This window comes from Herpailurus yagouaroundi, unplaced genomic scaffold, assembly GCF_014898765.1.
Source record: "Herpailurus yagouaroundi ecotype Mexico unplaced genomic scaffold, PumYag 203, whole genome shotgun sequence".
NCBI classification, from domain to species: domain Eukaryota; kingdom Metazoa; phylum Chordata; class Mammalia; order Carnivora; family Felidae; genus Herpailurus; species Herpailurus yagouaroundi.
In genome coordinates, this window is record NW_024412434.1 from 12736558 (window position 1) to 12763251 (window position 26694).

Genomic DNA, 26694 nt, shown 5'->3' on the forward strand with positions numbered 1-26694 from the left:
AGATGAGACATTGGCACAAGTAGAAAACCAAGTCAGAGCATAAAACACCACCAAAGACTTAAGAAAAATGTCCCCTTCTATTTGGCATTCTTGGGGGTTTCAAAACCTTCCAGAAGGAAAACAGAAAGAAAAACAAATGGCAAAACAAAAGAAACAGGGCATCCTCCCGAGAAGGGAGAAGGAAAAATGTTTCCCACTCCCCTCAAATATATAGAGAATGGAGAAAATTAAGAAAACCAAAAAGCGTTTTGCTTTTCATTTGTATGTATGAACACTTTGTCGTTTCCAGGGGAAGAAAGCAGTTTTCAAATTGTGTTCGCAGATTGATTTTGCTGAATAGATGTCGCTTCATTTTATTCAATCAGAGAATAATTCTTTTCAATTATCACCCTATTTGAAAACCATGTATTTTCAGCCATCGAACAGAACCTTTGGAGCTGTGACTGAGTGCTTCTTTGCAGCGGTCTGTGAGTTTTGATGTTTGAGTTTTCTCCTATTCAGGCACACAGACTTTGGAGCCTGAGTGAAAAGACGTCCCTAGGCTGTAAATGGCATAGAAACAAAAGTGAGCTGTTTGCTGCTCACGGTCAAACCAACTTCGAGAGACCGGTCTCTGGTTCATCTGGACACGACGAATCCAACTCAAGCGGATTCTAGAAATGACTTTGAACCTAAATTGTACTCCAGTTGTTTCCATCAAAACCGTTCCCTGTTCCTGGGCTCCTAGAATTCCGACTTAGCATTTCCATAACACCTCGGTGAATTTGAGGGCTTTCTGGGTAATTAGCATGCAAATGTGCATTTCAATGCAAGAGCTAGACAAGCTTTCACTCTCCTGCTGAGGGATTGATTTTGTCAGAGGGCCCGAGAAGGTGTGTTTTTCATTTAGACACGCTTGTGTGACTGCGGAAACACAACGGGTAAATTCCACGTAGGCTGTAATGGATAAGGAACCTTATGAGAAATGAGATACATCCCCACAGCAAGTGAAAAACATCCGTGCCTTGTACTGGTCTGCATATACCGGCTGAAAGATGAGGCATCAAGGAGTGTTCATTTCCAGCAATGTTTTTGCAAAGGGGCTTTAAAGAAAGCTTCAGTCATTAACTGCAAAATAACTGTATTAGAGGACTTTATTAAGTCTCTCAATCTGACTTCATTTATTATTTCTAAGAATGACTCCCGTAGGAGTGAGGGAGCAAAGCCTTTGTTCGAGCTTCTTTTCCTCCTAGGAAGGAGCCCCACTGGAGAGAAGTCTGTAAAGGTTTTCCCCGGGGACAGTCAGGAGAGCGGCTTGTCATTCTCTCTGGCAAACGTCTCCGCCTGGAGCGCCTAAAATGTGTATCTTTAAGATCAGATTTCCAAGTTTTTCGTTTTCTTTCTTTCTTTCTTTCTTTCTTTCTTTCTTTCTTTCTGTCTCTCTCTTCTTCTCCTTCTTCTTTTTGTAGTGGAATGTTCTTTTCTGCCTGGGTGGACATTTTGGGGGTGGTATGGCACATCCTGTAGTGTCTGGAATGAGACTGAGCGGGGAGGACTCAGCATGTCAGGCATCAGGGCAGCTCGAAGCTTCTGGAGCCATCTTGTGGCAAGACAGTGAGTGGTTGCCGGACATTTGCACTCCCCGCCATTTGAACGAGGGAAAGATGAATTGGCCCCCGGTTGGTGGGGAGGGGAGGGAAGCTTTGTCCTTGAATGGGTGGTAATGGGGCCAGAGGATGAAAATGCACAGCTTTGTAGCATCCAGGATTATGGGTATACCATTTTTTGTAAGCCTGTAAAGGGACAAAATGTTAACAGAGGTTAGTTACCCCTGGTCACGGGACTGTGAGTGACAGTTGCTTCTTTATATATTTGTCTAACCTTTTAACAAGTCTCCACAATGAGACTGTATTACTTTCAAAATCCTGAAACACTAATTACAAAAAAAAAAAAATTTAATGTTTGTTTATTTTTGAGAGAGAGGGAGAGACAGAGCAGGCGCTGGGGAAGGGACAGAGAGGGAGACACAGAATCCAGAGCAGGCTCCAGGCTCTGAGCCGTCAGCACAGACTCCGACACAGGGCTCGAACCCACAGACCGTGAGATCCTGACCTGAGCCGAAGTCAGATGCTTAACCGACTGAGCCACCCCGGTACCCGCTAATTATTTTTAAACTCCCCATGCAGGAGAAGGTCGCGAGAGATCACGGAGCTGACCGTAGCGGGAAGGCACCAAAGCGAGAACTCAGCCCCATTTGGGCTGGAACCCCTCCTGAGGCCGCACGAACCCTGACCTGGCAGCCGCAGCGTGGCGGGAGCGGGGGGCATCTGCTCCCCATGTAGGAGATCTCCATTCTCCGAAAGGTGCTCCAAAGGGGCCCTGCCTCTGCTCCCCGTCGTCACCTCGCAGGGCTGTGGGGCCTGCATTCACTGAGAGCTGCCCTTGACTGTGGTACCAGCTTCTAGCGCATTGATTTATGGAGCTATTTGGTGTCAGGTAATTGCCCATCAATATCCTATTTATCACCCAGCTTGTCACGGGTTGTGGCCGCTATTCCACAAAGCCAAGGCCTTTGAGAAGGGGCCAGTGGCTCAAAGCACAAGAAGAGGAGGCAGGAAACGTACCATGGCCAAGTTCTTTTCTCCCCACTTTGCTTATTGCCGGGCTTTCCCTTGAACAAGGGGAGGGACGATGGCAGGTGTCCAGGGCACGGAGCTGCTGACTACAGCACGACTTCTGGACACCAGAAGGATCCCTCTTGTTCCAGCCCTTCTCCCCCAGTGTCCTTCCTAAATAACTATGATCTATGTTGGATAGGAACAAAATCTGCATATTCAGTAGGTCATTAAGGTTTTTAAAAAGTACAGATTAATAGGCTGGAAAGAAATCTATCAAAACACAAATACTCTTCTTGATAGAAAACTTCTTTGCTCCGTTTTCCGTATCCCCTATCACGAGCACGTATTTCTCAAGAACAAAGGAATGCACTTGAGGACGTTCACTGAGACTTGAACTTCCACAATTAAGGAGTCACTCATTTGGCCTCAAGGTTTTTTTATACGTTTAAAATGCAGATTCTGGGGCACCTGGGTGGCTCAGTTGGTTAAGCTTTTGACTTCGGCTCAGGTCATGATCTTGCCGTTCATGGGTTCCAGCCCCGCATCGGGCTCTGTGCTGACGGCTCGGAGCCTGGAGCCTCCTTCGGGTTCTGTGTCTCCCTCTCTCTCTGCCCCTCTCCCGCTCACACTCTGTCTCTCTCTCTCTCAAAAATAAATCAACGTTAAAAAAAAAAAAAAGTAAAACAATGCAGATTCTGAAGAGTTCATCATTCTAGAAAGAAGGCTTTGGAATTAATGGGCCTCCAGAGAGCAGGCTCTGATGAACCTGAGGGTGTGTGGGGGCGGAGGGGGGTGTGCTGGGAGAAAAGGGTGGAAACTGGGCTGGGAAACCAGCTTTTGCCCCCCACGAGGTTTGCCAGGGGTGCACCTGGTGAGCCAGCACACTGGGAATCTCAAGTACAGACATGAGGACCCTCCCTGCTTTGCAGGACCGAATTCCTGGAAAGCCCAGCTGTCGTCTGCAGCCCTGGAGATCAGGAAACCCTGGACCTTCCGGGCCCTCCCTTGCCCTTGCGTTTCAAGGGCTCTGCCCAGACGCCCTCGCCTCCTCCCACCCGGGGCTCTGCAGGGGGAGCAAAGGAAGCGGGAGCTCGGGTTATTTCACAACAGAAAGTTCCCGGCTCCTGACACTGAGTGATTAAAAGTGATTTTTCTTTTAAGAAAAAAGAAGCCTTTTATCATACTCCTAGGGCTGTCAGAAACCATTCGGGTAGATTTTCCTAGTCTTGTTTTTTCAGATGCAGGAGTGGGAGGGAGTAGCTGTCTTCACCCCAACTCGCCCTTACACACCCCCGGGGAGGAGAGAGAGGTTTTCAGGTTTGGTCAGGGAGGCGATTTGCGCCACGGCTCTCCTTCCATCCAGGGCGGCCCGCACTGAATGAAAGGAGGCTGTGGATTGTTTCAATCCGCAGATTCCCCTTTATGCGGATTATGTCTGAAAATCTGGGTCCCCAGGCATGGTGTGAAGGGGCTGAGGAGAGCGGACATTCACTGGGTTCATTCTCTGTGCCAGGCACCGTTGTTGACAGCTTTGTGTTTATTCATCTGTTCGATTCTCACAACAACCTGATGAGAAGGGATTATTGTCATTGCCATCTTCTGGGCAAAGAAACTGAGAGCCAGAGTCGCCTGCCCAAGACCACTCACTTAGTAGCAGAGCTAGGCAATGAACCTGATGACCACGGTATCAGCCGATACCCCAACACACGTCTCCCACGATGGTGATTTCTGATTTTGCTTACAGTTGTGCATAGAACTTTAAAAAATTATAATGAGATACCTTTCCAGGCGTTATGCTAATTATAATGTGCTCACAATTTACATCCATAACTAAGAGACTGGGGAGTGAGTGATTCTATTGCTCCAAAAGGGAGGGTACAGATATTACTCCCTGTGGAAACCACATACCCAAGTCCCAAGAATAAAAATATCATACCAATGGGCACTGGGAGCCCATCATCTAAATATTCTCAGGGTCCAAGGATTTCAGTGATTACGTGTCTCAATGGCATGAATCTAAAAACACAAGGAGGGGTGCCTGGGTGACTTAGTTGGTTGGGTGCCCGACTACTGACTTGGGCTCAGGTCGTGATCTTACCCTTCATGAGATTGAGCTCCATGTTGGGTCAACAGCACAGAGCCTGCTTGGGATTCTCTCTCTCTCTCTCTCTCTCTCTCTCTCTCTCAAAATAAATAACCATTTAAAAACAAATAAACAAAAAGACGAGGAGATGAGTCAACCAACTCAAGCCTGCCCTGGTTCAGTGCAGGGGAGGGAAAGGTCTTTGTCCACCTACCCTTGTAGGTTCTCTGGCTGGAGCTTGGTAGATGGGACTCACAAAATTCTGGTTCACCAGACAAAAGGACACAAATGTATTTAACATAAGCTTTACATGACACGGGAGCTTGCATAAGAAAAAGAAGACCCGAGAAAGGTGAACCCTGCGTGTTTTTACACTAGGCTTAGGAAGATGGTGGAAAGTTGTGGGAGAACACGATAGGACAAAAGGATACAAGCTAATTGCAGTAAACTTGGAGGAAACTTAGCGAGTCCTCTTTGTTTGAATTCCTCTCAGCACCCTGTTCAGTCTTTGGAGATGAGGCTGTTCCTTTCCTCTGGGTATAGGGAGGGCCCCTCTCATGTGAGGGTCTCATGACCTGTTTTGGGGGCCACCGGGGAGGTCGGGGAGACCTTCCCGCACCTGCCGTTACTCAAATTCCGTCCGCTAAAAATTTTCAGTGTGCCAAGTTGCCGTGAACCCTGCCATCAGCAAACAATAACAAAATGTTAAAGCCGATGGCACCTTGCAACCTAGGCATTCAGCGTAGCGTGGGTGACAAATTTCTTAGACAACTTATTTCTTACATTTTTTAAATTGTCTCCTTACGGAAATGAATCCATTCATTAAAAAAAAAAAAAAGTTTGGGGGAGCCTGGAGGGTTCCGTCAGTAAAGTTTGCAACTCATGACCTCTGGGGGTGGGGGGGGGGGGCGTGAGTTCAAGCCCCATGTTAACTGTAGAGCATACTTAACAAAAAAAGTTCCGTTCTTGTTTCTCTTTAACTTTGCAGAACGGTAACTTGCAAATCTCTGCTTGGATTAATGTCTTCATAGCCACACTTAACCCTTGACATTGAAACCTGAGCTGAGGGAACACTTTGGAACACTTGCTAAAGATCCACTCTGACCTTCTCTGTGGAATTTCCTAGTTCGTAGCTGACCTCTGTGGGCTCTTGGGTCCTTTTTACATGGTGTCTCCGACAGAGATGCCAACTGTACGTGAAAAATGGTAACAGAACATGTCGTGGGGGAGGCTACTCTCCGAGGGTCCTCTCCCGGGCTCTGAGGCTCGGCCAGCGACAAGCTAAGGCAAGATTTGGTTTCTTCCCTGGAGTGATTTACTTTACGGCTCTGGACTATGTTCCCAGCCAGACGCCATCCCCCAGATGAGGGGATAGAGAGCCCAGGCCTTCGGGACTCTGTCAATAATGGAACGATGAACCCCAGACTAAGCCTAAAAGGAATCGGATGGCTAGGATTTAAGAGATATACCAAAGCCTTCCTCATTTCTCCATTTGCTTTCTATGGGATTTCATATCTGTGAGCATATTCTCTGAATGGCGCCACATGGCAATCCTGAGTCCCAGGGCACTCATTTAGTAAAGAACATGAGCAAGAAGGGAGCGTTTGAGTTATCCCATAAATGTTTTTAACTCACCAGTAATGTCTACGTAGCTAGTAATCATGGCTCCCGGGCATGGAGAGGGCTTTCCTGATGCTAAATTTTGTGCTAATCCCTAAAGCCTGCTAGGGTGGGTTCCATATTATTACCTCTGAGTGGGGCACTGATGTCCCTCTCTGGCAATTCTGAGCCACCTTTTTACGTTTTATTTTATGATTGTCCTACTTAGCCAGGGAAAATTCAAACTGCATAAGGACAATCTCATCTCATTCAGCCAAGTTTTCTCTCTCATCCTAATTCTTAAAGGAATAAATAATTGCATAGAAGGGATACAAGTCAAGCTTTCTGTTCTGTAAGCGTCTATCCTATGTACCTCTCTTTCTGCATTTCTCTCTTACGCGTATTAAAAAAGTTAAAAGAGGGGCGCCTGGGTGGCTCCGTCGGTTGAGTGTCTGACTTCGGCTCAGGTCATGATCTCACGGTCTGTGAGTTCGAGCCCCGCGTCAGGCTCTGGGCTGACGGCTCAGAGCCTGGAGCCTGTTTCGGATTCTGTGTCTCCCTCTCTCTCTGACCCTCCCCTGCTCATGCTCTGTCTCTCTCTGTCTCAAAAATAAATAAACGTTTAAAAAAAAAATTTAAAAAAAATAAATAAAAAATAAATAAAAAAGTTAAAAGAGATTAAAGGTTTTTTTTTTTCTTCTGGAAAGTCAACAAACGAAATCGCTCAGTGATTTAGCAGATAAATGACTTGATAATATAGATATAAATGCATTCGTCTGGGTTTTTCAAGGTTTTTTTTTTTTTTCCTCTAAAAGTAAAGACTATGGAATATCAAAAAGGAAAGACAGACATTAAGATTTTTCAAAGAAAGGAACCTATAAATAACTAATTGGACGATCACTTGATTTGTATGTCAGATGTGTAAGTACTTAGAGAGAACACTGTTTGGTTCAGCTGTTCTCATCAGTATGATTAATGACTACTTAAAAGTGCTTGATTCCATTTGTATGCCAGCTGTTGTTGTGTAAAACAAACTGGGACTTTCTCAAGATAATCAGAGTCCGACTGTCTGCAGGATTTGGGGGCTGATACCTAGGAGCTGGAAAAGGAAATTGATGGCTCTCAGCTCATCGCCCTGAGGTCAGACCCAGACACTCGTGCCTGAAATAGACCCAAAGCAGATGCCGATTACTGGGGACGTGTAAGAACAAGGGCCTTCTCCTGTGCAGGTTTCCGATGACGGAAAGATCTGAGCCAATCTGGAGCTCTACGCACGGTTAGCAAGTTAACAAGGACCTGAGTGGTCCTCACGACGCAAACGGTACGCTGGAAGGGAAACGTGCGAGATGAATCACTCGCAGTCGCAGACGAGCTGGGCCAAGCAGCAATACAAAGTCATTAAGCCGTGGAAGCCACGCTCTGTTCTCGCCCAACGAAGCAGCCACGACAGGTCGCAGCCTGCGGGTAGGCAAGGGGCGGGTTACGTGGGGATGCACGCATGCGCGATGAGGATGGTGTGGGGTGGGGGGGCGTCCGCTCCAAAGACCGCGAGCCTTTCTGAATTTTCACTTCCTGTTGCACAAAATCACAAGCGGGTGTGCGGTCATTGCCTCCCCTGCACCGAAGGGGAGAAGGCATTTTACCTGGAAATGAGAGTACTCCTCCTGACCGCACCGCTATTTTCGAAAGTATCCAGGGGAAAATGAAAACGGGTGAAAAGCCCGTTTTTAGTTTTTAAAGTCAGCTCGTTTCAGGCATCAAGACAGTCAACAAATATCGCTCACCTCATCTCGCGCCAGTAAATCTGCCAGTAAGGTGTTTGCCAGACGCGAAATAATCTCCCGTTTCGTTGGGAGAGATCAAAGCATAATAGCTAACAGTTGTCTGCTTACCGTGTTTGGCCCTGCACTGTGCAAGTTGCAGGCACTTTCTTATTATTTCTTCCGCAGGGCAACCTGGTGAGGTCGCTGGTGTTATTACATCCTCATTTAAAAATTTTTTAAGTTTATTTATTTTGAGAGAGAGAGAGAGAGAGGCGGAGCATACAATCGAGGAGGGGCAGAGAGAGAGAGAGAATCCCAAGCAGCCTCCACAGCACTGTCGGGGCAGAGCCTGCTGTGGGGCTCGAACTCATGAAACCTTGAGATCATGACCTGAGCCCGGACCAAGAGTCGGATGCTTAACCGACTGTGTCGCCCAGGCATCCCTATTACATCCTCATTTTAAAGACAAGAAAACCAAAACATTTGCTCAACATCCCACAGTTGAGAACGGTAGAAGGAGGGCTCACACCCAAGTTCCTCTGACTCCCAAGTTTCTCTGTTGCTCGGAAACAGTACCTGATGTTTACTTGGTTTACGAAAATGGTGGGCCCAGGCAGTGGGCATATGGGGAAAAGCCAGAGTGAGTGCCAAAGACAGCATTATAGAGGTCATCAGAAGAGCAAAAGGCATCCGGGGAAGCTCAGGGGAGAAAGTGAGGCTTCTCTGAATTTGAACTTGTAAACAAAAGATTAACTACCACACTCTCTCACCAACACTCCTTTAGAAAGAAAATTGGACTCACGAGTCATCGAGCTGATATATAAGTCAGTGAGCTGATATACAATTACGGATACATAATAAAGTTTTATGTATTTATATAAAATGTTATAAAGGGGTGTATCTCAGGGTGTCTGAGCGGCTCAGTCGGTTAAGTGTCCGACTCTTGGTTTTGGCTCCGGTCACGGTCTCACCGTTCGCGAGTTCGAGCCCCGCATCGGGCTCTGTGCTAACAGCGCGGGGCCTGCTTGAAATTCTCTCTCTCCCTCTCTCTCTCTCTCTCTCTCTCTGCCTCTCTTTCTCTCTCTCTGTGCCTCCCCCATTCGCACTCTCTCTCTCTCTCTCTCTCAAAAACAAATAAACTTAAAAAAATTTTAAAAAACATATATATATATATATATATATATATATATATAAAACTATAGAGATAATGGCTAGGGTAGGTTTCCATAACCATGTGTCGACTATCTCTCTATTTTATAGATAAGAAACTCCATAACGCCTTTTGTACCGTAAGAATTGATCAAGTGCCTGGGAGAGAATTCTCCGTGACTCTCCTTTGTTTCTGCATGTCTTACACTCAGAGGCTTCCTGACTGCTTTTGTTCTGCCTTGACTCTCTTTTCAAGGATGTTGGCACACAGCCTGGGAAGATAGAGATAGCGTCTCCCTCTGGTGAAAGGGCGGCTATGCTTACTGCCCATTACAGAAGACTGGGTTCTGTAAGAGCAAGGTCCCTCTCCCGACGCACAATCCGCTGCACTTGCCGGCATGCGTCTGGGTCTATCCAGGTCGTCCCCACGAGACTTGGGAGCAGAGAGAACAGACACACTGTGCTTGGCGCATGCTGCTTGCTGTGCGGTGAGTAACGAAGTCCTTTGTCTTTGACCCAGGAGTCTCATGTCTGATGCCAGCAGCCAAGAAACTGTGGCAGTTAGCTTGCCCCTGGAGTAAACCCTCAGACCCTTGACCCTCCAGAAGTTAGGAACATTTCTTTCCTAGACGGGCCACGTTTGTCCTCATCCTTGTAGAAAACTAAGGCCACTGCTCTGGGGTCCATTGGATTAACATCGAGTAGGTCCATCTTACAGCCTAAAGAAACCAAGGAAGACAAGATGCCAGCGTGAGCGTCTCCCCTAAATTTTTAGCCAGGTGCTAGGAGACTAAGTGAGGTAAAGCATAACTGCTTGCCTGTCCATACCCTCAAAATGCACGTCACTGGAAGTGAGGGTTGACGGACTGGCCCGGGAGCCAAATAGAATAAAGAATTCCCTCAAAATGTGCTAAAGGAAGAGGTGTGAACAGAACACTGTGTGAGCAATGTGAGGAAAATGAGCTATAAACACACCCACGTACACACACGCACGCACACGCGGGCGTGTACTCCCATATCCACACCCCTTCCTGCCCCTAATCACACACACATCGGTCATTTGCACCACGGTCGCCTTTCAACTGAACAGCGGGATTATTGGGCACATACTATTGGGAGCACAGCCTCTGGAAACAAATCAGGTTCAAATTTAAAACTTTGCTGCTTCTGGGGCGCCTGGGTGGCGCAGTCGGTTAAGCGTCCGACTTCAGCCAGGTCACGATCTCGCAGTCCGTGAGTTCGAGCCCCGCGTTGGGCTCTGGGCTGATGGCTCGGAGCCTGGAGCCTGTTTCCGATTCTGTGTCTCCCTCTCTCTCTGCCCCTCCCCCGTTCATGCTCTGTCTCTCTCTGTCCCAAAAAATAAATAAATGTTGAAAAAAAAAATTAAAAAAAAAATAAAACTTTGCTGCTTCTTAGCCGAGTGATTTTTGGATAAGTTACTTAGCTTCTCTTGACGCATAGGAAACAATATGCACATATTTGTTATTGTGTCTCCCCATTTTCCAAAAGAGTAAACTGAGGAACAGAGAGGTTGAGTAACTTTGTCCAGGTCACACAGGTAGAAAAAGACGCACAACCTAACTTCAGCTCTGACCCGAAAATCTGGGCCTTTACCCCCGCTATTATATTGCTTCTCGATAATAAGGGCCTATTGAATTCATTAGTAAAATCACAGCAGAATTTCTTTACCCTTTCCAACAATACTTAATATTTTAAAAATGGTTATTTGTGGGTTGTTTACTGGCAGATCAGTACAGGTCTCCTGTACTGCCTGAGTTCTGTGAGAGCCTTTTTTGAATTCATTATATTAATATATTCCCATCTCACACTTTGATGGCTGTCTTTTGAAGTCAGGTCCACTTTTATTATTAAAATAATTATATTCAGGGTTTTAAGAGCATAAGCCCAGGCAAAGCTTTTGCTAGTTATCAATATAAAAATATTCAGGTAATTTTAAAGAATAGTACTTTTAAATACTAAATTGTAGATAAGTGATTTGTTACTATTGTATTGCTTTAAGATTACACCCCAAGCAGTGATATTTTCCATGTAATTTTCATAGAGCCTGTTTATCCTACCTTATTAGTGCTGAGTTAGGAGAAGAAAGAAAGCAACTAGTATATGTATTACAGCGTTTCTTTGAAGAGTTCTAAAGGAGGGGCGCCTGGGTGGCTCAGTGGGTGAAACGTCCGACCTCGGCTCAGGTCATGATCTCACGGTCCGGGAGTTCAGCCTGCATCGGGCTCTGTGCTGATGGCTCAGAGCCTGGAGCCTGCTTTGGATTCTGTTGTCTCCCTCTCTCTCTGCCCCTCTCCTAGTCATGCTCTGTCTCTTTCTGTCTGTGTCTCTGTGTCTCTCTGTCTCTCTTTCTCTCAAAAATCAAAACATTAAAAAAATTAAAATAAATGGAGAGTTCTAAAGGAAAACACACCATCATCTCCTGATGCATCGTATCTCCAGATTACACCTTCTGCAGAGGAATATCACGGTGATAGTCTTGTTGAGAAACAAGTTACCATATTTGAAGAATTCTGTGGCAATAAAAAGAAAAGGTCAGTATCCATTTGACTTCGCATAGTATTTTGAGCATCTGGAAAAGTATTTTTCATGGACGACAATGGTGCTTCTTTGACAAGGAATTAGTGCATTTGAAATCTGATGTGTACTTCATAAAAGTGCAGTGTAGACTCGAATCCTCATTTAGGATACCTGCTCAAGAGCCGGGGAGGGAAGCCTGGGGAGAGGATTCTATTTACCTGTCCATTTCTGTATTCAATTAATAGCTGCTTTTAAAAGTTAGGTATTAATTTTAATGAAATGCTTTGACCTCCAGAAGAGAACAATTGTTTATACTTTATAATACATTGTTTTGAAACCTCACAACCACAACACCTGCGGGGTATTCACGGCTTTTAAGTGACAGAGTAGGATTCCAACTCACATCTCCTTGGTTCCATATATTTCCCCATACTTCCTGGGTCTAGTTCTGACCAAATAACCTGTTATTTCAGCCCAAAGCACCTAATTCCCGAAAGAGATCCTCAGCACTTTCTGCCCCCACTGCAGTGGCTTAGACAGTCATGTGTTCCGGGTCATACTGCTATAAAGCAGAAGCGCTGCTGTCAGCGTGGGTCCTTGGGTGACTGTGTGAAAACAGAGCCTCCTTTACTGACCTGTGTTTGACATGTAATATGACAAACGACAGGCTACTGAGATCTGGCGACTGTTTATTACCACTGTATGGATGTCCCTACTTAAACACCGTTGTCTTTGACTATTCTCCGAGTGGATTATCTTTTGCTCATTGGTTTATAGAAGCTCTTTGTTTGTTAAGGACACTGACATGATGTCTGATACATATGCTGCAAATATTTTACTCCCTATGATTTTGCTTACATTTGATTTTGCTGAACAGAAATATTTTTGCTGATGGTTTATTTTTCCACACAGGAATTTGAAAGATTTATGGAGCCAAACTTGTCAGATGTTTTCTTCTGTGGCTTCTCATTTATCTGTCATTATAGAAACGATCTTCCCTTGGGAAAATTATTCCCATTGTCACTTACTGAATAGGCTATCACTGTGCCCTGTTCCTGGTGGAAAAGCGATTTTTATCAATACTAAATCCCTATATATATATATATATATACGTATATATATATATGTATATGTGTATATATATACATATACATACATATATACGTATATATATATACGTATATATATATGTATCTGTGTCTGTACTCTTAATATTTTTCTATTTTTATGTCCATACCATACTAATTTATTACTGCCTTTTTTTTTTTAATGGCAGTGGCAACACTTTTTTTAAATTTTTTTTTTTTTTTTTACCGTTTATTTACTTTTGGGACAGAGAGAGACAGAGCATGAACAGGGAAGGGGCAGAAAGAGAGGGAGACACAGAATCGGAAACAGGCTCCAGGCTCCGAGCCATCAGCCCAGAGCCTGACGTGGGGCTCGAACTCACGGACCGTGAGATCGTGACCTGAGCCAAAGTCGGATGCCCAACCGACTGAGCCACCCAGGCGCCCCTATTACTGCCTTTTAATATGTGTCCTGGTATATGATGAAACCAATTCTTTCTTTGTTTACTTTCAAATATTATTGGCATGCATATGCATTCATTCTTCCAGATAAAGTTTACTATTTGTCAGTTTCCAGAAAAGAAAATGTGTCGGGATTCTAAATGAGATCCTAAATGCATATATTAATATGGGAAGCATTAAAATCTTTGCACTGCTGAGTTGCCATCACGGAAAATGGCGTGTATCTTCATTAATTCAGATCTCGTTAAAATTTTATAGTTTTTCTTGTGTATTTCTTATTAAATCTATTTCTAGGTATTTTATGCCGTGTGTGGCTATTGTGAATGTATTGTCTCGTGGTAACACAAAATAGATAAACTTCAAAGAACTGTCTGAAAATATAATTGAAACTCATTCCTGTTCAGTAATTACCTAGAGCCTCGCTGAGAGAGACATTATACACAAATGTTTCCAAGATGAAAAAAAGGGGAGAGGGGGGTAACCCTTGGCCTGTACCAGGCTGGAAAATGTAATGTCTACCTGGACCGTGGCACAGGGACTCTGAATGGAATCCATTTTGATGTTAGGCCATCGCCTACGAAAACCCTTTTCAGAACTTACTAGGAGGTTGTTTTTCAAAGATGTTATTTTCTATGTTACATTTGTCATCTGTATGAAACTCCCAAAGAGGAAATTCCCTGGTCTTTGTTCCTCCTGAGAAACCGCTTTGTGCTTTTAGCGAGCGGACCCTATTATAAATCATGTAACTGATAGCATTTCCCTCTGCATTGTCTGCTGGAGAGCTTAGCGTCAAATTTTCACCCACTGCTAACAAATGCATGGGATTTTCATGGATGCGTTTGAATTCTAAGCTTATTCCTGGCCCTGGTGAACTTTCTTTCCGACACTTAGGCCTGTTTTTCATTTAATTTTACCTTGTTACATCTTATATATCTCTGTAACCCACTTTAAATGCGTTCTGGATCAAAACAGACTTGAAAATGCTTAGACGGGTTTGCATCCTATAATCTATGCTCCAGTTCATGAAATGGCATGATAAATGTAATTGCCCCACCATTTGATATAAAGAGCTTTATTTTGAAATAAGGAAATACAAATTCTTTGAAGTTACCCATCGGTTCATACAGAATCATCTCAGCCTTCACTTCTGAAATCAAGCTGACTTTTAAAAACCTTCGAGTAAAACGGTTACAATAAACGTGAGACTCAAAGCCAGACTAAGATATATATATTTGATGAGAGTCATCCCATTACTAGTTTTTATTCATCATTTGAAATGTGTGTCTGTTCCCCATTTTGTTCTGAATACCGAAAACACAATTTCTGACAAAGATTGACTCGATTTCTACATTTAAAAGTTTCTAAAGAAAGAATTTTTAAGCTAAATACATTTAAAATACTCTTTTCGTGACCCAGCATTAAAACGTGTAAAAGGACATCAGAATTGTTTTGAACTGGAGGTATAGTTTCAAGTAATCCAAGACAGGACAGAAGGCAAACAGTTCACGGGAACAGGTTTGAGAAAGATTTTTGGGTCAGTGAAGGATATTAAATGGTGTTCTTAACAGACATACACTTTAAAAAATATGAACACAAATTTTTAGAAAGGAATTTGTAGTACTAAAATCAATCTAGAAATGTTCGGACTAGCAATAATCCTACTTTACAAAAGTGACTGAAATCAGAAACACAACCAAGTTCAATCCCAGTGTCCTCATTTCTTCGCAGAGAGAAAGAACATTTCTCATACTTTTATTTAAAGAAATAAAACCAATTGGTGAACTTCAGAGAAAGCGTATCTAATGAACTTCTCCGGTGAATCCCTGTTTGGTCATTTGATCGTTTAGAGGTATCTGTAAAGATCTGCCTCTCTACTCCTTAACTTCATCAGCCCGCCTGGATGGAACATGAGGTCAACTATGTAGACCTCAGGAGGAGGGAGAGCCCCGATCAGTCCCTTACGAGATTCATTCATCAACTGAACTTCATTCCAAGCTCTGCCATACTCCCCACGAACCAGAGAGCAGCCGATGCCAATTTTATCAGCCAGAGCCTGTGGGAGAAAACACAAGATCGACCAAAAGTGAGGAGGGAGAGGAGGGGAGAAAAAAAATCCTGAGCTCTAAGACCCGTCTTGTTGAAGGTGAAATCTACAACTCTTGCAAAGAAGTGCTTAGAAAGGAGGCTGGAAGAAAAAACAAAAACAAAAAACACGTGGAATATTGTGATAGGAGCCAATACAATGTGACAAGTTCCCTTCTTCCTCGAGATCCTGTAGCCGCAAAAATCTCTGTGTAGGTCCTGCTGGGAAGTGACATTTTTCAGTCAGTTACACGGCATTGTATCAGCACAAGATTGATAACGTCATTGGAGAAAAGCTATTCCGCGGGTTTTCAACGCTAGTGCATCCATCAATCTTTCCATGCTTCTAGGCTGCTCTGGGGCTGTGATATGCAGTGGGATTGAATGGAGGGATCAAATTGGTGGGAACCTATTTCTTGCCGATTTGTTCTGTGTGATGGAAATCGTGCCGTGAGCAGGAGGAGCTGGTTGGCCGGGGACGGTCCTGCTCTGCTGGGGCTGCCTGCTGCCACTTCCTGAGTCGTGTAATGTTCCTTGGAAGTGGTCTCTTCAGTTCGTCCGGGTTTTGAGGTTATTTACAAAGTACCTTCAAAATAATCTGGAAACTGGGGCGCCCGGGTGACTCAGTCGCTGAAGCATCCGATTCTTGACCAGGTCACGATCTCACCATAAGGTGGGTACGAGCCCCACGTTGGACCCTGTGCTGACAGCTCAGAGCCTGGAGCCTGTTTCAGATTCTGCGTCTCCCTCTCTCTCTGCTCCTCCCCTGCTCACACTCTCCATCTCCCTCTCTGTCTCTCTCAAATTAATAAGCAAACGTTAAAAAATAATAATCTGGAAACTTCTTTGCCACATCATGATGGATTGAGAGGGCTGGCTCCGACTCGCGTGGGTTTGAATTTCGGCTCAGCCGCTCCCTGGCTGCTGTCACCGCAAACAAAGGGCTCAGCCTCTCTGTGCTTCCGTTTCTTCGTCTGGGAAATGGGGATAATGGTAGAGCCTCCTGCTTAGTTAGCAGGTTGTAAGGATGAAGTGGATTAAAACGTGTCAAGTGCTTAGGGCTGTGAGCCCCGCACAGAGCAGGTGCTCAATAAATGCTCCTAGCCAGAGGAGGCAGGAATCGCGTTGTCTTAATCACCTGTTTATATATTCATGTGACTTACTGATTACGTACTGTGTCGTGATGGCACCAGGCGGTCTTGGGTGGACCAAGACCATTAACACATGGTCGTCATTCTTCGGGCCTTACCTCCTATCTAGGCTGAGCCTGCCTGGGAAACCGTCAACTCTCACGTGACAGTATCCAAATGTATGGCACTCTGTGGTGTTGTCGTTTATGATACGAAATACACATTTGGTCTTCGCCCGTTTCCGCACGGAACTCCTAAACCCTTGGGATTTCCTAAGTGATGAGCACCATAAAAGTGTCTTTTCTTAATGAGGTGGCTTTTGGACCACCCCCAAGGGTGGGGATGGTTTGGCAGGCGAACCAATCTTGCGACTGGAGGGTTAGAACTTCCAGCTCCACCTCCTGACCTCTGGGGAGGGGAGGGGGTTGCAGGTTGAATCAGCCCCCCGTGGCCAATGACTTCATCAATCATGACTATGTAATGAAGCCTCTATAAAAATCCAAAAGGAGAGGTTCTGGAGAAGTGCCGGGTTGGTGACCACATGGAGATTGGGGAGAGTGGTGTGCCTGGAGGGGACATGGAGGCTCCAAGCCCTCTCCCCATACCGTTGTTTTTTTTTTTTTTTTTAATGTTTATTTATTTTTGACAGAGAGAGAGAGACAGAGCGCGAGTGGAGGAGGGGCAGGGAGAGAGGGAGACGCAGAATCCGAAGCGGGCCCCAGGCTCCGAGCTGTTGGCACAGAGCCCGACGCGGGGCTCGAACCCACGAACTGCGAGATCGTGACCTGAGCCGAAGTCGGCCGCTCAACCGACTGAGCCACCCAGGCGCCCCCACCCCATACCCTTCTTCATGCAATTCTTCCATCTGGCTGTTCCTGAGTTACATCCTTTTCTAATAAACTGCCGATCAAGTCAGGAAAATGTGTCTGAGTTCCGGGAGCCGCTCTAACAAATTAATCAACCCTGAGGGGGCTGTGTCCAGGGGAACCTCCAATCTGTTGCTCAGAGGCACAGATGACAACCTAGACTTGTGACTGGTGGCCGAAGCGTGTGTGGCCGGGAGGGGACAGTCTTGTAGGACTGAGCCCTTAACCTGTGGGATCTGACATCATCTCCAGGCAGGTAGTGTCAGAATCGAGTTGAACTGACGCAGCTGAGGTCGGAGGATTACCTGAATGTATAGAAACTGCCCACCCCGATCCCCGCCACCCCTCCCCCATTGGAATTGGTACCAGAATCCTCTTACACTCACTGTCTTGCGGGGTAGAGAGCCAAAAATAAACATGCTTTCCAAAATAATGGTTACTGATCTCTTAAACTCCACGGCAAGGCACTTTATTTTTTTTTAAATTTTTTTTTTCAACGTTTTATTTATTTTTGGGACAGAGAGACAGAGCATGAACGGGGGAGGGGCAGAGAGAGAGGGAGACACAGAATCGGAAACAGGCTCCAGGCTCTGAGCCATCAGCCCAGAGCCCGACGCGGGGCTCGAACTCACGGACCGCGAGATCGTGACCTGGCTGAAGTCGGACGCTTAACCGACTGCGCCACCCAGGCGCCCCATGGCACTTTAAATCATCACAATAATCCGGTGAAATAGATACTACTGCATTTCCCATTTTATGGAGAGTAAAACCAAGGTCAGATAATTTTCCCCAAGGAGGTCACAGTAAGTGGTGACCTAACGTGGAAGGCAGGGGATCTGTCTCCAGAGTCTGAGTCCTAACCTCAGGGCGACGCTGCCTCCCACCGAGGTGAATGAGTTCTCATCTGAAAGTCTGGATTTTCTTTGTGAGGTGGGAAACAAGGTTGTCTGCTCAGAGAAAGAGGTAGAGATGAAAAGTGTTAGAGGAGGAAAGACAGAGGTGGGGCACAGCTGCTGAGGAAAAAAGAGAAAAGCCTGTGACCAGGAGACGGAAAAGGGTGACACCTGAATGTCCACCTGAGTTGGGCACCCTGAGGTGGCTGTGGCGTCCCCCCACCGTCCTGTTCCACAGCCTGGGTGGCACAGTGGAAAGGGCAAGCCATCAGACTGGCCCAGGGCGGACCGGCGAGGCAGGGGAGAGGAAGGACGGGGTCAAGAAGATGAGGGAAGTTCGTGAGCGAATTCTAAGGTCTATGGATGATTTCTCTAGGCGGCTGGGGTGGGAAAGGGAAACCAAAAAGGAGGCAACAAACTGGAAGAAAATGGGGGAGATGAAGAGTATTCAGAGGAGTGAATGATTTACAGAGGTAGAGGGTAAGAGATTTTATCAGTGGGTATTTGTCAGTGGTTGGGATGTCAGCGGTGGGAAAGATCAGGATAATGATGAATTGGATGACTCAACCGAGGTGTGAGGGTAATGGATCCGGTTTGGCATAATGCTACGGACTGGATGTTTATGTCTCCTCCGCCCCAACTCATTTGTTGAAGCCTTTACCCCCAGTGTGGAGGTATTGGGAGGGCTTGTAGGAGGAGGAAGAGACCAGAGCCCCCGGTTCATCCATCCTGTGAGGGCAAAGGAAGAAAGTGGCCACTGGAAACCAGGAAGAGGGTCCTCACCAGACGCTGGCTCCGTTCTCACCTTGAGCTTAGACTTCTCAGCCTCCATTATCGTGAGAAATAACTATTTATTGGTTAGGCCCCCCAGTGTACGGTATTTTGTTTGAGCAGATGATCACACTAATACAGTGCCTGTGAGACCCTCAGGTGCAGCCTGGAGGGTAAACAGGCACACGGATGTGTGATCAGGAGAGGTTTGGGGGACAGAGCAAAGAATCTGGACACCCGCGGCATTTAGTTAGTATTTAAGGCCACGTGAGAGCGTGACCTCACCACATGAAGTACATAAAGTGAGAAGGGAGAAGAGTCTGTGTTGGAACATTGTGGGCCCCCAACACTTCAAAGAGCGTTGGAGGAAAGAGGTCACCAGAGGAGACTGAGATGAGGTGGAAAGAGAGAACAAAAGTTACTCAAGAGTGGTGTCAGGGAATAAGAAGGACGAGTGACAAAGTCTTTGGCATACCAAGTAAGACAGACAATAGATTCCTGTGGTTCTTCCTGAGAGACCGCAGTGGCCTGAAGAAGAATGAGGTGAGCCAAAGAGGGACAAGGTACCGAGATGACTCTGAATTTTGACCAAGACTGAGAATTATCTAGATAGAAAAAATATGGTAGGCTTGATTCAGATAGACACGGGTTCAGAGTTGAGCTGTGCCTCTCGCTGACCTTGGGTAAATCCCCTCTCTCAGTTCAGTCTTCTTGTCTTTCAAACAAGGATAGCAATTTCGACTTTTGGTATCTTTGAGAGTTTTCACAATTGCATTAATCAAGTGTCTGTCACGTAGCTCAAAATGGTGGTGGTCATGATACAGGAATCGTTGTAGTTATTCTGAGAAAAGATTTATATTTCCTCTTTAAATATTGTAGACTTAAGTTTAGATTTTAAAGGAGAAACAGAGAGAGAAAGAGACTTAAGGCAGAAGAGAAGAATTTGCTAGAGCAAGAAATCCAAGAAAATAAGGAAGATTGGGGAGCACAAGGGGAGCTCCGTTGGTTCAGTGTCCCGTTCTCTCTCGGTTTTGGCTTGCGTCATGATCTCACAGTTTGTGGGTTCAAGCCCCGAGTTGGGCTCTACATTGATGGAGTGGAGCCCGCTTGGGTTCTCCCTCTCCCATTCTCTCTGCCCCTCCCTCACACGCTCTCCCTCGCTCTCTCTCTCAAAATAAATAAAACTTAAGGAAAAAAAGAAACTAGGGAAAGTTGGCCCTCCAATTATATAGAGAATTAGCTTGGAACTGGAGGCAAGATACACATGGATGTAAAGAGGTTTGTAGGTATTTGGGAGGAGGTAGGAATTGTATACATTCAGTCTACGGTTCAGAAACCATTTTTGCAGCTCTTATTACATTCCAGACGCTTGATACAATGGAGGAAAAAAAATTACCCCCTCTTTCTTGAACCTGGCCCTTCTCTCGTGTCCCCCTCAGTGAACGATGCCAACATTAACAGTTGCCCCGCCCAGAGCCTGAAAATCTTCTTGTTCTTTTCATGCAGTCCCTCACACCGCACCTAGGGAGACACCAATTGCTTTCCATTTAGCTCTTAAATCTCTCTGTAAGTTCACAACTCCTTTCACATCCTCACGGCTATGGCTATGGCTATGGCTTTAGTAGAGGTCACCTGTATTTCTTGCTCCACTGGTCCTCCTGTCTCCAGTCCTGCCCCTGCTCTAATTCATTCCCCATTCAGCCGCCTGAATGGTCTTTCAGAATCACGTTACTGCGGGGTACCTGGGTGGTTCAGTTGGTTAAGTGACTTTGGCTCAGGTCACGTTCTCATGGTTCGTGGGTTCAAGCCCCGCATCCGGCTCTGCACTGACAGTGTGGAGACTGCTTGGGATTCTCTCTCTCTCCCTCTCTCTCTACTCCCCCCGCCTCCACTTGCTCATTCTCTCTAAAAATAAATAAACTTGAAATATATACATATAGATACATATATATACACATATATGTATTTTTTATTTATTGATTGATTTATTTAAAAAAAATTTTTTTTAACGTTTATTTATTTTTGAGACGGAGAGAGACAGAGCATGAACAGGGGAGGGGCAGAGAGAGAGGGAGACACAGAATCGGAAACAGGCTCCAGGCTCTGAGCCATCAGCCCAGAGCCCGACGCGGGGCTCGAACCCACGGACCATGAGATCGTGACCTGGCTGAAGTCGGACGCTTAACCGACCAAGCCACCCAGGTGCCCCTATATAAGTATTTTTTAAATCATGCTCTCCCCTTAACAACTTTCAGTGGCCACTCATAGATTTTAGATCAAGTGCAAACTCACATGGAGCTTTAGCTCTGGCCCTTTAGCTGCATCTGACCCGTCCTCTTTCCTTTTTCCAGACAAACTATGCTACATTCCTCAAGTCGACCATGGACTCTCATTTCTGTCATCTTGTATAAAATGTTTGCTTTGTTTAGAATGTTCTTGTCTTCCTTCTTTACCCGATGAAATCCTACGTATTCTCTAATACTCAGGCTACACATCACTTCCTCCCCTGAAACTTTCCCTGACGTCACCTGAGAACCCACAAGTGTGTATGCAGGGGCTATCGCTTTAGGAGATCCATATTCCCAGACCTTAGAAGAGCCCTTGACCTGTAGTAGGTGTATGATAAATATTGAATGAATGTGCTTCCGGTAGTCTGACAAATATATACGCGCGTGTGCGTGTGTGTGTGTGTGTGTGTGTGTGCGTGTACACACACAAAAATAAGTGTGTGTATACACACACACACAAATAAGTAAATCTAGGTGGCAGGATTAATATTAGCCAGTTAAATGTGAGCAAGTGGCTCACACTATTATGAGAAAGACAAACATTTTTATCTAAAGGCAAATGAGGCAAAATATCTCAAATACCTTGAAAAGCAACGCTCGATGATAGAAGATTCCTTTTTTGATCTGTCCAATTGGCACAACATTGGATTTAAGTTGAAATTTTAGTTCACTGATATGGAGTTCCCAGCTGAAATTATGGAGTTTCTCCTTTGACATTTTACCACCCATTTTTTCTGCCACATACCTGTGTCAATGACATTGAGATCAAATCAATCGAGTTTCATATCCCATTTTAGATGCTTTGGGTGTAACTCTACGTACAGTTGTATGTGTAAAAGCTGCATTTCCTCTGGCTGTCTTAATTTGCTTTACTTTTTAAACTTACTATAAGTGGGTTAACATTAGGCTCACTGTATTCAAACTATCATACAGAGACTGAAACTCTCACAATGTCATTCAACACAAAGGAAGAAATGAATGCTAATCTTCGCAGTATTTATAACAAGAAACAAATCATATCACACAAAGTTCCTATCAACACAGTTTTAAAGCTTTGCCTTGCCCTTGACAAAATACTCACAAATGCTTCAATCTGAAATCCAAGGCATCGTGCTAACATACACGGTCCTTCTTTTAACGACTTTGAACTTAGAGATAACATGCACACATTGAATTTTTTCCTTTGGATCCCCAAATATTTTCAAGTTTTCTAATTTCTCCCTGTTAAATTTTATTATTTTGGGGGGCGCCTGGGTGGCTCAGTCGGTCAAGCGTCTGACTCTTGGTTCTCTGCTCAGGTCACGGTCCCACAGTTCATGGGTTTGAGCCCTGCATTGGGCTCTGAGCACTGACAGCGCAGAGCCTGCTTGGGATTCTGTCTCTCTCTCCCCCGCTCTCTCTACCCCTGCCCTGGTGGGGCTCTCTCTCTCTCTCTCTCTCTCTCTCTCAAAATAAAAACATAACCTTAAAAATATAGATATATTTGATTAAATTTTTTTTTGATTTAGAGAAAGATGGCGTTTAGGTAACACTAAAGTGAGAGGAAGAGAGGAAGAAGGCAGAAGGCAAAATAAGTCGGGCGAGGAGTTGGAATGGATGTGCCCGGGGGTTTCTCCTCATTGGAGGCTCTCCCTGAAGAGGTCAGTAAACACGTCTACAAAAATCCTCTGTCAACTAAGGCTATACCGCATCTTGGAGTAGAGGCAGAGTTGCACATTTTAAGAAAAACTTTCGTCTTGCTGTGCAGAGAACCAAGCGAGGAAGAACAACGGTGGAAAACAGGAGGAAAGGTGGGGGAGAAAGCTGTCGCACGACCCAGCCAGGCAGACCGTGCTCAGTGTTGGGGACCAACAGCTCGGGGGCAAATCTCAGCATCCCCGTCTTGGTGCAGGCTCAGGTTTAAAAAAAAAAAAAAAAAAAAAAAAACCCCCAAAAACCCGCAATTATTTGGGAGTGATGAAAAGTATTCCCGCTAGGAACAAAGCACGAGGGCGTCTGGCAAATGCTGAAATGAGCTAGATCAGAGTTCTGCTTGAGTCATCACTTCTCAAGGACACCCGATAAAACGCCAGCAGCCAAAAATGTTCTCTTCCAGTTCTGGCTGACGAGAAGTCAATGATCTGGCGGCTGTTGTTTCTTGCGGTTGTCACATCCAGGTTTGATGAGTGCAGTGCACTTCAACTTGGAGAGGGTACGAGCTCCCGCGGAGGCCCCAGCTGTTGCAGGATCCACCTGCTCACCTAACTCACCTGCTCCTTCTTGGTGCCAGTGGCGAAGGCCACCCTCCACTTGAAGTGATTCCTAACCCCTCACAGCTACCACGTCAAGTTCTCAGGTTTCTCTTAGCGGACTCACACTAAATGCTCCAATTAAGAAGGCAGGATCGGGGGCGCCTGGGTGGCTCAGTCGGTTGGGCGTCCGACTTCGGCTCAGGTCACGATCTCACAGTTCCTGAGTTCGAGCCCAGCGTCAGGCTCTGTGCTGACAGCTCGGAGCCTGGAGCCTGCCTCGGATTCCGTGTCTCCCTTGATCTCTGCCCCCTCCCCGCTCCTGCTGTGTGTCTCTCTTTCTCTCAAAAATAAATGAACATTAAAAAAAAATTTTTTTAAGGAAAAGAAGGCAGCCTCACTGGCGTCTGCAGGGTGTTGAGCCTGCCCAAATAGCCATCCCTCAGAACACTCACACCCCCACGTTAGAGCAACGTGCAGTGCAAAATATCAGACATAGGACATAAAAATCAGTGATGGTTGTTTGTATTAGAACATAATTTTTGAGTCTACAAATAATTCACAATACGATTCCTTTAAATTGTGAGCACCCCATCTACCTACGGAGTCATTTAATTTTCACACTTGATTCATTCCTTAGGATCACATTGAAGGATGGCTTTAGTGGTTTCGCTGGAGAAAATGACAAAAGCAAAGGCATTTTTCTTGAAGCAATTTCCAGCTCCTCGCTCTGATTCTTGGTGGAAATAGGACGTAAAATAGAAATGGAGCGTTTTTTCAATTGATTGTGTTTCTGCTTCAGAGTCAGCGGTGGGGTGCAGTTATTATGACGGAGTCACCTGAAAACTGGCTAAAAAATGCAAACTGCTAACATCAGAAACTTTTTCTCAGAAACTGAAAATGTGCACGCATAGACAGAGACAACTGACTTACCTTGCAAGGACCTCAATCTGTTCCTTAATATTGGTTATGGGAAATATTGATTTGGTCACTTCATACACGTAAACACGGAAGTCAGGATCGAAGGGAGGATACCATTCTTTCTCGGGGCTTCCTTCTCCCATCAATTTTGGTAATGTCGAAACCTCTTCTTCCTCCTTCACTTTTTCCTCCTCTTTTTTCCCTCGGCCTTTCCTTTGAGAGTACACGGCAGCAATCAACGTCACAAAATGAACCACACCAACTGTGCTCTGAGTAATCTAAAGAACCCCACAGAAATAGATTATTTTAAACCTCAATGACCACATCATATGCCGTTTTCAAATTTTCGATGACAGGGATGGAGTTTTATAGCCTCTACATTATGCAGCCTATACATTATACTTTCAAGGTAACACTGCCTGATTGGTACATACGAAAATCGTACGTTGGTCTTCCGTATAATTGCTTAGCAAGATGTCTGGTGCACAGTAGGTATGCAAGAAGCATTTATTGAATTGGGAGAAAATAGGTTGCTTCCTCAGGGAGTCGAAGCCAGTCTTACATCATCTCTTGCTTCAGTTGGGCCCTTCAGCAAGAAGAGTTTGCATCACCATTTTTAAGAAAAATTCCCCAGGGGTACCTGGGTGGCCCAGTCCCTTCAGCGTCCGACTTCGGCTCAGGTCAAGATCTCACGGTTTGTGAGTTCGAGCCCCGCGTAGGATTCTGTGCTGGCAGCTCAGAGCCTGGAGCCTGCTTTGGATTCTATGTCTCCCTCTCTCTCTCCGCCCCTCCCCTGTTCACACTCCCGTGTGTGTGTGTCTCTCTCAAAAGTAAATAAACTTTAAAAATTTTTTTTAAAAAATTACCCAAAACATGGAAAAAAGCAAACCAAAATACAGATGGCACAGAATTTCCATGTCATGCAGGGGCGAAGACTTACCTGAAGTTTACCTAAAGAAATGTACTTAGTTCTGCACTTACGAAAACTGAAATGTACTTAATAAACAGTAAAGATACTGCTTAATTAAAATCTACTCTTAATTAATAGTTTCAACCCGAGAGAATTTGCTAGTTAACGTGTGTAGCAGAGATGCAAATGGTTCCTGTCAGTGGAAAAGGCATTGCCAGCGGTCACAGCTTATTGTCCTGGAGGCTGTTAACCAGTTTTTGAAACGTAATTCTTTGTGTTCCTTCACTGGGGAATGTCTTTACCTCCCCCTCTTCATTGTTAAAGGACAGTTTCGCCCGAGAGAGATCACGTGTTTGGTTGATGCCTTTGGCAGTTGAGACACGTTGTGCCACTTCCTTGTGGCCTCCGAGAAATGCACCGTCATTCAAATTGGAACTTCCCGATACGAATTCAGATCCCACGATTCAGGTGCACTTCCTCGGGTGGAGCTACCTCACAAGAAAATTGCAGCCCTTGTTACGCTAGCAGAACTGGAGGGGGGGCCGAGGAAACCTCCATGTGAACTTCTATAGCCTTTGCTTACGTCTATTTTTTTCCTGCTGTTCCTGAATTGTATCTTTTACTAAAATAAACCTTAGCCATAATTGTATTATATTATATTATATATAACATATATTATATATAACATATATTATATATAACATATATTATATAACATTATATATAGACAATATATTACATATTATGTATTACATATTATATATTACATGTTATGTATTACATATCACATCACATATCACATATCATATATCATATATTATATATAGACACACACAGACACACACCCATCCCCTAGCTAAGAAAATGGGGCCCGGCCAGGTGAATCTCCTAAATTGTGTCTTTGCAACTATTTTGCATTTTGTTCCACTAGCAGTAAATTAGAAGCAGGAATTATCTTTAAATATTTCTCGAAGTACAGGATGGGGGGGGGGGTCAACCAAAGGCCATGTGAGTTTTCTCTTTAATTCATTTGGAGGAAGAAATACAAAAAATAATCTTATTAATTGCTTTTGGAGCATTACACAAAATTCTATAATCACCACAAATACCCAACGTTTTGTATTTTTTAATTCAATATTCTATTTACTGCAGCTAAGTAGGGTCTAAAATGTACTCCCCATATATTATGATAAAATTTCTAAGCAAAAGTTAATATTTCCAGCTCTATCATCTGAATACCTTTCTTGGGGCGCCTGGGTGGTTCAATTGGTTAAGCGTTGGACTTTGGCTCAGGTCATGATCTCATGGTTTGTGGGTTTGAGCCCCACGTCCGGCTCTGTGCTGACA

At 44.9% G+C, this 26694-nt stretch overlaps 1 protein-coding gene and 1 long non-coding RNA gene across 18 annotated transcripts in view; both read right to left on the minus strand.

Annotated features, from left to right (window-relative positions):
* Nucleotides 1-1115: 1115 nt before the first annotated feature.
* LOC121014580 (uncharacterized) lies at nucleotides 1116-3029 on the minus strand. The gene is made up of 2 exons (XR_005783283.1): nucleotides 2604-3029; nucleotides 1116-1772 (listed from the first exon to the last, which is right to left on the minus strand). It is a non-coding gene; the product is annotated as an uncharacterized LOC121014580 (long non-coding RNA).
* An 11965-nt stretch (nucleotides 3030-14994) lies between these two features.
* ARMC3 (armadillo repeat containing 3) overlaps nucleotides 14995-26694 on the minus strand; it is a 101323-nt gene continuing 89623 nt past the window's right edge. For 9 of the 17 annotated variants that reach the window (XM_040451226.1, XM_040451229.1, XM_040451227.1 and 6 more), the window contains 3 exons: nucleotides 24450-24650; nucleotides 21871-22033; nucleotides 14995-15311 (listed from right to left, as the gene is read on the minus strand). In XM_040451226.1, the coding sequence (XP_040307160.1) occupies nucleotides 15102-15311; nucleotides 21871-22033; nucleotides 24450-24650 (574 nt within the window). In that variant the 3' untranslated portion in view covers nucleotides 14995-15101. Of the gene's footprint in view, nucleotides 15312-21870; nucleotides 22034-24025; nucleotides 24367-24449; nucleotides 24716-26694 lie in introns of those variants that run through there. The other 8 variants (XM_040451238.1, XM_040451237.1, XM_040451241.1 and 5 more) reach the window with 6 other exon arrangements.